Source organism: Pecten maximus, chromosome 17, assembly GCF_902652985.1.
Source record: "Pecten maximus chromosome 17, xPecMax1.1, whole genome shotgun sequence".
Classification (NCBI taxonomy): domain Eukaryota; kingdom Metazoa; phylum Mollusca; class Bivalvia; order Pectinida; family Pectinidae; genus Pecten; species Pecten maximus.
Window position 1 is genome coordinate 9859563 of NC_047031.1, and position 12917 is coordinate 9872479.

General features: G+C 39.8%; 1 protein-coding gene across 1 annotated transcript; it reads right to left on the reverse strand.

The window, feature by feature from the left end:
* Positions 1–7669: 7669 nt before the first annotated feature.
* Positions 7670–10935, reverse strand: LOC117316000 (tripartite motif-containing protein 3-like). The gene is made up of 2 exons (XM_033870485.1): positions 9118–10935; positions 7670–8453 (listed from the first exon to the last, which is right to left on the reverse strand). Exons 1-2 carry the CDS (start codon positions 10910–10912, stop codon positions 7855–7857), a joined length of 2394 nt encoding a protein of 797 aa, XP_033726376.1. The 5' UTR covers positions 10913–10935; the 3' UTR covers positions 7670–7854.
* Positions 10936–12917: the final 1982 nt, after the last annotated feature.

The following is a 12917-nucleotide window of genomic DNA, read 5'->3' on the forward strand; positions in this document are numbered from 1 at the left end:
TGAGGACCAAGGCCGTAAGCTCACTATCTGATAATGTTGTCCGGACTACTGAGGACCAAGGCCGTAGGCTCAATATCTGATAATGTTGTCCGGACTACTGAGGACCAAGGCCGTAAGCTCACTATCTGATAATGTTGTCCGGACTACTGAGGACCAAGGCCGTAAGCTCACTATCTGATAATGTTGTCCGGACTACTGAGGACCAAGGCCGTAAGCTCACTATCTGATAATGTTGTCCGGACTACTGAGGACCAAGGCCGTAAGCTCACTATCTGATAATGTTGTCCGGACTACTGAGGACCAAGGCCGTAAGCTCACTATCTGATAATGTTGTCCGGACTACTGAGGACCAAGGCCGTAAGCTCACTATCTGATAATGTTGTCCGGACTACTGAGGACCAAGGCCGTAAGCTCACTATCTGATAATGTTGTCCGGACTACTGAGGACCAAGGCCGTAAGCTCACTATCTGATAATGTTGTCCGGACTACTGAGGACCAAGGCCGTAAGCTCACTATCTGATAATGTTGTCCGGACTACTGAGGACCAAGGCCGTAAGCTCACTATCTGATAATGTTGTCCGGACTACTGAGGACCAAGGCCGTAAGCTCACTATCTGATAATGTTGTCCGGACTACTGAGGACCAAGGCCGTAAGCTCACTATCTGATAATGTTGTCCGGACTACTGAGGACCAAGGCCGTAGACACACTATCTGATAATGTTGTCCGGACTACTGAGGACCAAGGCCGTAAGCTCACTATCTGATAATGTTGTCCGGACTACTGACGACCAAGGCCGTAAGCTCACTATCTGATAATGTTGTCCGGACTACTGGGGACCAAGGCCGTAAGCTCACTATCTGATAATCTTGTCCGGACTACTGAGGACCAAGGCCGTAAGCTCACTATCTGACAATGTTGTCCGGACTACTGACGACCAAGGCCGTATAAGCTCACTATCTGATAATCTTGTCCGGACTACTGAGGACCAAGGCCGTAAGCTCACTATCTGATAATGTTGTCCGGACTACTGGGGACCAAGGCCGTAAGCTCACTATCTGATAATGTTGTCCGGACTACTGAGGACCAAGGCCGTAAGCTCACTATCTGATAATGTTGTCCGGACTACTGATGATGGTGGACTTAAAATCCTATAGTCAACGCGCTAGAATTTGAAAACCCCTAACAAAAGGCCAATGGAGCTTGCATCACTCACCCGGACCTTTCAGTAAGTATGACAAAGCACTCTTCAGTTACCGATATCTTATACAACAAATACTTTCCCCATATCGGGATCTGCCTCTTAGTACCATATGCGTTATTTTTTTCCTTTAACTAATTTTAACCTTTTCGTTCCAAAGAATATTCAAAGCCAACTAGAATACTGATATATACAGGAAGGGCCCCATCATGTGGCTTTATATCCCCCACAATAATCAGGAAGCCACCTTCTCATATCGCTGTGGTTCACTTTGACATTTGACATTTCTACTTCAAACACAAGTAAGAATCGATGGCTGCATTGATGTGACTCTTGTTTCCTTCCTCCTTAAATCCATACTCATTGTCAGAGATCAAATTTGACCTAACAACCTTGTGGTCAGTTGACTCTATGCTCAATTCTGACCAACTTTGTTTAACAATGTCGTAAGAAACTAAATGTTCCTCTGTGAAAGCATGCCAAAGACCTTGACCTTGAGCACCGTTTATGCAATTTGATTCTCCTCGTCCAAGGATACTTCATGCCAAATATCAACAAATTCTTACGGATGATGAAGAAGGTTTTTAAAGAATTCGCTATATTTTCCTACTACCCGGGAGCCAGATTGCCGTTTATATAAAAATGGTTCCCCAACATCCAAGGACGCTTCAAACCGGATATGGACCAAATCCTTTCGTTCTTTTGTTTACTATCACATGTGAAAGTCACTAATAAATGTTAAAGAAATAGAGTTTGGTAAATTATTTATTATTTTCAAATCTGTTTAGGTAGGAACAACTATATGACAAACACTAGATAGTTATACGTCTTTTTTAACTCTAATATCTAACTTCTATTACCCTTAAACCAAGTGACAACTGTATGAACGTATGAATGTGGTGCGATTTTATCATGGGATATAAATTGTTATTTTCATCTATGGGTCGAAAAGACCTATGGAATAGGTCTTTGACTGACAAAGTAAAAGACAATGGATTTGTATTTTTTTAATCATTATTATTTAATGAAGAAAACATGCTATTTTTTTGTACGAGTGTCGGTTTAATGATAATGAAGATTTAAGCCTGGATAACTTCACGACAAACCGGTATCTAGAATAGGTGGTGAGGTGGGGGTATAGTGGTTTCTATCAAAGATTCTCAAACACATGTCACATGTTCTATAGATAATGTAATGTTTGATCATACAATTGTTATAAAGGTACACAAGGAGTTGATAAATGACGAAAAAAGACTGTTATATTCTTTATAATTATATACCTCCGTATAATAGTAGCAATCATGACCTAAACGATGTGGATACATTTCAAGAATTAGCAAAATGTGTTGATACAAAGATTCCTGTATGGTTGTAGTCAATCTTTCCCAGAGTGCATTGCGGTTCCCTTCGTGTTATTTTGGTAAGAAGCTATAAGATCTTTTTAAAGCAAGGGGATTAAGAATGATTAAATTGTAGACACTCGGGAGATCGAAATGGAAATGTAACTTTATTTATAGTTTAAGTTCGAGTCTGATAGATTAATTATGTACTGATTGATGAGTCAGACTGTGAAAGATTTAATGAGTTCTTAAATCATTTACCAATCAGTTTTGACATCATGTCTAAATTACTTAATATCGATAATCTATGAATTGAACCCTACCCCCCCCCCCCCCCCCCCTCCTATAAAATTACTATTTCTGATATGTCAATTATTATATTTTCGTTTCTTTATCACATTTTTGAATATTTGTATATGCCATCATGTGAATATGTTATTGTCTATTATTGTGTTATTATTATGGGAGAAGTCGTTTATAAGTTGGTAAAACTTGCTGACTAATCTCTTTGTCAATTTATGACAATAAAATATGTTGAAACTAAAATGAATTAAACATTAGACGGAATAAAGAAAATGAAGACAATATAAAGAAAGAATTACGTTTATACTGCGATTACAAGAGCAGATTTGGAGGACAGATGACATATAGGTCGACAGAGTTTGTATGTTAATTAACAGGATAGGTTAATTAGGTGATATTTCCATTTTACGATATTAGTAGTACTACACAATAATGTTCACAATTCGAAACAGAGACATCTTATCAATTATTAACCTAGGCTTTCAGAAGATTGTACAATGAAGCATAGCATTTACAAAAAGAATTGTTGAAGTTTTCCATCAACGATATCCAGGCAAAACGCCTATGACCTAATTGATAAGAAAAATATTACAAAAAAAAGCTGAAAATGGATAAAAAAAAAAGATTACAGGCGACATCAAAGGAACCTGATGGTTTTTTAAGAAGATATCACTCCAAAAAGTTATACTTTTTAAGAAGAAAAACAAACAAACCAATTGTACAATTTTTGACCGATTTGTCGACAATCGGGAGATAACTCTTATAAACGAAAGACGACAGTACTAAGTATTGATAAGTAACGTTGTGGCTGTATTCCGGATACCGATATACAAATATCATAATAAACATACACAAAGACCAACATCAAAACCTCAAAGGAGACATGTTATTCCAGGATAGCTTTGCGGGGAAAGGGGCCATGGCGTTAACTCTGAAAATCCAGACGCTGTGGCCCTTTCAGTGAATGTGGTTCACTACAACATGAACAGCAGTCATTTGAGTATGAACGGCTTGAGTTTTATTTCTCAATTTCACGCCAATATACATATATAACTCTACAATATCAGTGCTGTTTTTGTTTCATTAGAAGTGTTAATTTCAAATAAATATGAGTTTTTATAGGTGAATTACTTCAAGTCTATGTTAAATTCATAATATATACAATCAAAAATAGTATAGTAGGACTCCTTTAACATAACAGCTTTTTACTTTGCATAGGTTAAATAGAGGTTACACAACGAGTGGTTGTTGGATATGGAATTTATTTCACACGAGGATATAGAATTTATTTCACACGAGTAAGTTATTTTTTAAAGTTATAAAAGACACGAGCTTTAGCGAGTGTTTTTTGCAACTTTTAAAAAATAACTTACGAGTGTGAAATAAATTCCATATCGAACAATTTCGAGTCGTGTGACCTGTTTCTACCACAATAATATCGGCTTGAATCAAAGGGAAACGTGGCCAAGTATAATTTCGCGTATGCAAATAAAGTGTACCGGTGACGTCCGGGACCCGGTGATGTGACGTCATTAGATTATTGATGACGTCAATAACAATTGCAGCTTGGGTCAAAGTTCACCGTGTTAGCCAATCGAAATGCGTACAGAGTTTATACCACGTGTGGTATAAACAGATTGTTAATCAACAGCTGTAATGATTAACTGATGGTCTGAGAGTTGAACAACAGCTGTAATGATTAACTGATGGTCTGAGAGTTGAATAACACAGGGTATTGTGGTAGAAATAGAGGTTACACAACGAGTGGTTGTTGGATATGGAATTTATTTCACACGAGTAAGTTATTTTTTAAAAGTTACAAAAGACACGAGCTTTAGCGAGTGTTTTTTGCAACTTTTAAAAAATAACTTACGAGTGTGAAATAAATTCCATATCCAACAATTTCGAGTCGTGTGACCAGTTTCTACCACAATAATATCGGCTTGAATCAAAGGGAAACGTGGCCAAGTATAATTTCGCGTATGCAAATAAAGTGTACCGGTGACGTCCGGGACCCGGTGATGTGACGTCATTAGATTATTGATGACGTCAATAACAATTGCAGCTTGGGTCAAAGTTCACCGTGTTAGCCAATCAAAATGCGTACAGAGTTTATACCACACGTGGTATAAACAGATTGTTAATCAACGGCTGTAATGATTAACTGATGGTCTGAGAGTTGAATAACACAGGGTATTGTGGTAGAAAACAGGATATTGTTTACCCGAGAAAGGTGATGTCTCCCGAGGCTTAAAGCCAATAATTCTGTAATTTTAACAATATGATGAAAAAATTATTAATTGATTTGCAGTATTACAGGGACAAATTCACTGGATAATAGACTGAATATGTGATAAACATGTAAATATAATCGACCGTACAAAATTAAGAAAATGCCATAAAACATAAAATAACAGTACGTTTCCTACACACAAACATTCCCACACACACGTACATATGCATGCCGTAACATTTACATGTGCATGTAACATGCATCTTTGCGCGCTTGTACACATACACGTGCGTATGCACGCCGCAACATTGTCATTTGTACTTACAAAGGACACGTATCACTGTACACTCGTAAACGTAATAAGCCTAGTATTAATTCATGTCAGTAAAATAATTTATATAAATATTATGTTAATTATACAATATGATTGATTGAAAGCAATGTTATACATACACTGACTAAATTATTGCCCTGAAAATTACACAACACCATGACTGTATCCTCTATTGAAATAGCAACTGTAGTCCCCAGGTAAGAATTGTACCTGTAGTCTCCGGGTAGGCCGTAAGAATTGTAACTGTAGTCCCCAGGTAGGCCGTAAGAATTATACCTGTAGTCCCCAGGTAGGACGTAAGAATTATAACTGTAGTCCCCACGTAGGCCGTAAGAATTATACCTGTATTCCCCAGGTAGGCCGTAAGAATTATACCTGTAGTCCCCAGGTAGGCCGTAAGAATTGTACCTGTAGTCCCCAGGTAGGCCGTAAGAATTATACCTGTAGTCCCCAGGTAGGCCGTAAGAAATGTACCTCTAGTCCCAAGGTAGGCCGTAAGAATTGTACCTGTAGTCCCCAGGTAGGCCGTAAGAATTATACCTGTAGTCCCCAGGTAGGCCGTAAGAATTGTACAGTGCCTCATGATCTTTGGTCATTGAGCGTTCGCCCCTGTGACCCCTGTCATTTGTCCGAGACATGCTACTCCTGCTCAGTGTTTTTGGAATATGACGATAGGTCATTTAGTCAGCACCATGGGCCCGACATCAATTTTGCACAATCAGAATGAGACAGACACAAACATTCTCCGGGTAACCCATCAAAAGTTCTAGGATAATCCATCAGAAAAAAAAATCATCGTTATCAAAAATAGCAGTAAAAACTAATCGAGAAAACTAAGTAAAGACACTGTTGAAAACATTCGATCTGGAAAATTCGTTAAAACTACCAAAATGAAACTCATTTACAAGAGGCCCGCGTGGCCTGTAGCGCTTATCTCGATATTTCAGCAATTACGACAAAGCACTCTTAAGCTATATTGGGCCTCACCCCTCTGGCTCCTGGGGGCAAGACCTACCTTTTATACAAAATTGGTTCCCTTTCCAGACGACGTATAACGGACGCCACGCCATGCCATAAGCTCGTGGACTTTCAAACCAGGTGAGCTAAGCATATAAAAATCCCTTAAAAAAAGGAGACCCATGAAACATATCAAAATCCATTTTTACAAAGACCTTATTAAGTTACTCGAGAAATATCATTAAACATTTTTGAAAGCAAACCAATGATAGGAAAAGTGACTCGGGAAAACTCAGTAAATCCGTTAAAGGGGCATTCCTTCGTTTAAATAAAGTTTATGTCGTCAAAATTAAACTTACCGGAAAATATGTATTTTCCCAGTATTACATCGATAAGGCAGTTTAACTCTCAAGATAAACCAAAGTTCTTCGAGTATTAAGTCCTGAAGATTCGACCCGAAGTATCACTAATTTTCCGCAAAGACATACGGTATTTGTATAAGATATGCCCTTTTTCTTGTACATTTCGGCGTTAATTTCATTACATGTAGACACAAACACTCATATAATCATCGTTCGGACATAGATTTCATCAATAGATATTGTACATGTTTCTTATGTCCGAACGAAGGTTTGGTTTGGTTTGTTTTTGTTTAACGTCCTATTAACAGCCAGGGTCATTTAAGGACGTGCCAGGTTTTGGAGGTGGAGGAAAGCCGGAGTACCCGGAGAACAAGAATTCCACGGAAGTGGAGGTGTCGCCTGTGTATGCGAATAATTAAAGGGTCATAACTCTTTAAAATTAGGACTTGAATAAAAAAAAACAATAACAAACTTGTCCGCAGTATTATGGTAACGAACATTCTATTTTCGCAAAAAAAATTAAAGGGCTATAACTCTTTTAAAAAGGTCCGAATAAATTTGGTTAACGAACTTGTCCACAGTATTATGGTAACGAACCTTCCCATGAAGTTTCAAATTAATCCTGTAATAATTATTCAAGTTATTGAGTGGAAACCATTTTCTCAAAAAATTAAAGGGCTATAACTCTTTTAAAAAGGTGCGAATAATTTTGGTTATCGAACTTGTCCGAGCTATCATGGTAATGAACCTTCCCATGAAGTTTCGAATTCATCCGTTCTAAACTACTAAAGTTATCGCAAGAAAAACCATTTTCCGGACGACGCCGACGCCGACACCGACACCGCCGAAAAGTAATACCTATATGTCTCCTTTTTCAAAGACGACACAAAAACCACCGGCCTACGGTCAGTACCTGGCAACTGCCCCACGTAGGTTTCGAACTTGCAACCCAGTGGTGGAGGGCTAGTGTTAAAGTGTCGATACACCTTAACCACTCGGCCACCGCGGCCCGAACGAAGGCATGCCCATTTAAACACAAATATCAGTAATAACACTAAGGAGAAACCATTTCAATACCGATAATTAAAACTAATTATTCAAATCAGTTCTCGTAATGTCTCGTATCATAGATTATGAATGTGTGCACGGACAAGCACTCCACTACGGGAACCAATCCACAAGGCCCCGGATGAGTCGAAGGCAAGAGCTACTGGGCGCTTGATGTCAATGCTGGATGGGATTGCTATCTTCACGGGAGCTTGGCGGGCTGTCCACACATAGATACAGTTACTGATCTGATCCACAACAAAGATGTTGGACTCGGAGTCCACACAACTCATAGCTGGACGGAATCCTAACGCATTTCTGGAATTCTCTGGCTTGTATGATTTCTTCTTTCTTTCAGTATCTTTGTTTATACCAACCAATTTTCCAGCATTAAAATCAGAAACGACGATTTCGCCATCTGTCGTCAAGGAAATGTACCAAGGGCAGGTAAAGAAGTTTTTGCCCAGCATGTTCTGTTTGATTTTTCGCGGTCTTTGACCTCTCCGTCGTGATTGCAAGACGATGATGCTGCTGTCCTCAGCGTCACAAACGTAGATGACGTCACCGTCTGTAGATGTGGTGATTCCGTGAGGTTTCCGTAATTGTCTCACCAATATCCGAACGAAGGTTCCGTCTAGTCTATACTCCTTCACGTCTCCGTCTCCTGATCGTTCACCTTCAGAAAGAATGGAATTTCGTGGTCAGATTATTTACGGAGATTGGCTCGATCATATGGGAGTTTTATTTTTAACGCCCGGTTACGCGTATACGTATAATTGAACTTCAAGATTCAACATCATGTTCCCAATCTTTGATCAGTGTCTGAGATGATGGATATAAGCTAGACCCGTATCAGCACCGGTACCGTTACTGAACTTTATTCGAACACCACAGTATACGTACAAATGTCGGTGGCTACTGACCCGTGTCCCTTGACTACTGACCAGTGTCCCCTTGACTACTGACCTGTGTCCTCTTGTCTAATGACCCGTGTCCCCTTGACTTCTGACCTGTGTCCCCTTGACTACTGATCCGTGTCCACTTGACTACTGATCCGTGTCAACTTGACTACTGAACCGTGTCCCCTTGACTACTGACTTGTGTCCCCTTGACTACTGACCCGTGTCCCCTTGACTACTGACCCGTGCATCCTTGAATACTGACCCGTGTCTCCTTGACTATTAACCCGTGTCCCCTTGACTATTTACCTGTATTCCCGTGACTACTGACCCGTGTCCCCTTGACTACTGACCCGTGTCTCCTTGATTATCGACCCGTGTCCCCTTGACTATTGACCTGTATTCCCGTGACTACTGACCCGTGTCCGTGTTACTACTGACCTGTATCGGTGAGGTAGACGACTTCCTTGAGGTCGTCCTCTGTAATATTGACCGCAGCGTCCCAAGGACTGACCAGTCTGTCAGATATTTCATTCTTGAGATTGCCCAGCTTGTCAAACACCAGACATTTCTTACTGTTGTTGCTGACGACTACGACGTCATCTTTCCTTGTCACAGCCAACCCGGAAATCTTCACTTTGGCATTAAAGGAAACTCCGTCATTCTCTATGCCTGGAGGCGACTGAATGGATTTGACCTCGGTTTCGTCTAATAACTGGGAATCGCTCATTGTTCGCCTAATACGCTGTTTCTGACATTCTGAGGTAACTTTTAAATACTCCGATCCTGCCATACTCATAGACATTCTATACCGTGTATGTGGTTTGGGGGGTGGAGGAAGAGGCCGGGATTTCTGGGTAACAATTTTGTTGTGTTCCTTCGATGATACAGCAGGCGGAGGGTTGTCAATACTTGCTTCTCTCCAGATATATTCCTTAGGGTTCGTGTATTCATTGTCACTCTCCATCACGTGCTTTACGGACGTTTCGTCTGCTGGTCTCGGATCTCGTTGTGGAATCACTGGAAGTTGATCAGGAGTAGAACTTGTCGATGGAGGGGGTTTGAATTTGTTGGCAACACGCGGTGGTATAGGAGGAGGTTTTCGTTGCGCAGTCGGTACAATCGATTCAATACTTCCGAGGTCTTCCGAATGTAGGATACTTTCAAAAATGTGAGAACGTTTAAATGTCCGGTTACATCGACACGACTCCGGAAGAGTCGGGACGGTCTGTTCTTTATTCTCTTCTAACCGTTTCTGTATGGTTTGCTTCGCAACCGACAGTTGGGTCACATCTCCGAACGTTTCCAGGGACTTCACATAGTCCAAGAAAGTGAATAAACTGGTCAGACGAAACTCTGTCGCGTCCTCTATCGACTTAAGTTCCTTCTGTCGCAGCACGACGTCTGTTTCTATATTATGGAGCATCTTCCTCTCTTTCTCGCGGACCATTTTCACCAACAAGTCGGCCATCGTCCTAACCTCGTCTTTCATGGCGTCCGTCGAAATTTGTATGGACGTCGATAAGGATTTGATGTCGGTTATAGTTTCTGTCAGACGATTGACATCTGGATTGGAGCTCTTTTGTATCAACCGGATAAAATTTCGGGTTTCCTCTGCCGCGTGATTTATGTTCTGTGTCCTATGTTGAGAATGACTGGTAGTTTTGCATTCGGAACACATCGGTATATTACAAGACAAACAGAGATGTTCCAAAATCTGACCACTGTGTTTGTCGCATTTTCGACTTGTTTTCTTTCCGGCAATCACGGATATTATCGGAACGGCTTCTATTTCATCTAACCGTAAAAGGTTATGAGAGTCCTTTCGGAATGTTTCATGCGTGTCCTTACACGATTCACACATTTGAACGTCACATTCTACGCACATGTATCCTGCGTTTTTGGTAGTTTTACAGACCGTGCAATGTTTCTTCATTATTGGACTTTTTCTCTCTATCATCATTACTACATCTTGCATGAATGTGCTTGTTGGCAAATTGGAAACGTCACCTTTTGGCGGGAAAAACAAACAGCGACAAAGAGGACATGGCGAACTTTCCTCTGGGGTCTGCATAAAATAGCTCTGTAGACATTGAAAACAGAAAGTATGGTGACAACTGAGGATTTTAGGCTGTTTAAAGCGTTCTTTACATATTGGACACGTTGTAAGCTCTTCTAACTTGTCCTGCAGCTGCTGGTATTGATACGTCGCCGAGACGACCCCTCCAGCGGCCATGATAGTTCCGAATTCCGAGAACAAATGGTCTACAATAAAAATAAATCAAATTTAAAGAATGAAAACACATTGGTCTGTTTTAAGCATATAAGAGAGTTTAGCGTTTTAAGAAAAGTAGTGAGTTAGGTTCTTATCAAAACAGGTAAAGTAGAGAAAAGATTTAACACAAAATCAGGACCAATCCAAGATTCTTCTCCGGGATGTGTCCAAATCGAGGCGCTTAGCTGGACTATTTAGCATGTGCATGCAGAAATATCGCACCAAGGATAGGACTACGCGAAGCCATTCACATCCTCCCCGCACTTCGATATCTTTTCCCATTTATTTATTTGGTTTAATTGGAAAGCATCACCAAAATTTAAATGTATTTCAAATGGGAAATTTATCCTTTTTTCCTCCAGCAAAAACTCAATTGTCTGGTCAATGTTATTGTCTATGTCTCTGGAATGATGCGGATTTTACATTAAACAAGGATGGATAGTATTGCAACAGCAATACAAAGTCCCCTGCAACTATTTATTTCCCATTTTTTAAACTACGTGTTATACTGATCACGTATACCAAGTTTCGTTAAAATCGGAGTAGTACTTTAGGATTGTCCGGACACGCCTCAACCAATGAGAAGTCGGCGGCCATTTTGAAAATTGGTTTTTCGAAAAAAAAAAATGTAGGATGCACAACTACATGTTATACTGATCATGAATACCAAGTTTCGTTAAAATCGAAGTTGTACTTTAGGAGGAGTTGTCCGGACAAGCCTCAACCAATGAGAAGCTAGCATCCATTTTGAAAAATGAATTTTTGAAAAAAAAAATGTGGGATGCACAACTACATGTTATACTGATCATGTATACCAAGTTTCGTTAAAATCGGTGTAGCACTTTAGGAGAAGTTGTCTGGACAAGCCTCAACCAATGAGAAGCCGGCAGCCATTTTGAAAAATGAATTTTTGAAAAAAAAAATGTGGGATGCACAACTACATGTTATACTTATCATGTATACCAAGTTTCGTTAAAATCGGAGTAGTACTTTAGGATTGTCCGGACACGCCTCAACCAATGAGAAGTCGGCGGCCATTTTGAAAATTGGTTTTTCGAAAAAAAAAATGTAGGATGCACAACTACATGTTATACTGATCATGAATACCAAGTTTCGTTAAAATCGAAGTTGTACTTTAGGAGGAGTTGTCCGGACAAGCCTCAACCAATGAGAAGCTAGCATCCATTTTGAAAAATGAATTTTTGAAAAAAAAAATGTGGAATGCACAACTACATGTTATACTGATCATGTATACCAAGTTTCGTTAAAATCGGTGTAGCACTTTAGGAGAAGTTGTCTGGACAAGCCTCAACCAATGAGAAGCCGGCAGCCATTTTGAAAAATGAATGTTTGAAAAAAAAAAATGTGGGATGCACAACTACATGTTATACTGATCATGTATACCAAGTTTCGTTAAAATCGGAGTAGCACTTTAGGAGGAGTTGTCCGGACAAGCCTCAACCAATGAGAAGCCGGCAGCCATTTTGAAAAATGAATTTTTGAAAAAAAAATGTGGGATGCACAACTACATGTTATACTTATCATGTATACCAAGTTTCGTTAAAATCGGAGTAGTACTTTAGGAGGAGTTGTCCGGACAAGCCTCAACCAATGAGAAGCCGGCAGCCATTTTAAAAATTGGTTTTTGAAAAAAAAAATGTGGGATGCACAACTACATGTTCGTAAAATGACCTCTTGTTTTACACTATAAGCATGACCGAGTAAATAAAAAAATCTAGAATATGGGAATATTGTTATTTGACGGGAATTCATACACCCAAACGAGAGGCATGTGTGACTTACATTGTTTGCGTACAAGTACGAGCTCGTTTCGGTTCAGTAGCCCTTATCTATATCTCACATAAATTACACCGAAAGATTTTGTAGATAGAAATCCGCAATATTTGTAAACAAATTGTTTGTATTCGATACCTCAGTAGATTTTTGAGTCTATGTATCCAAAACT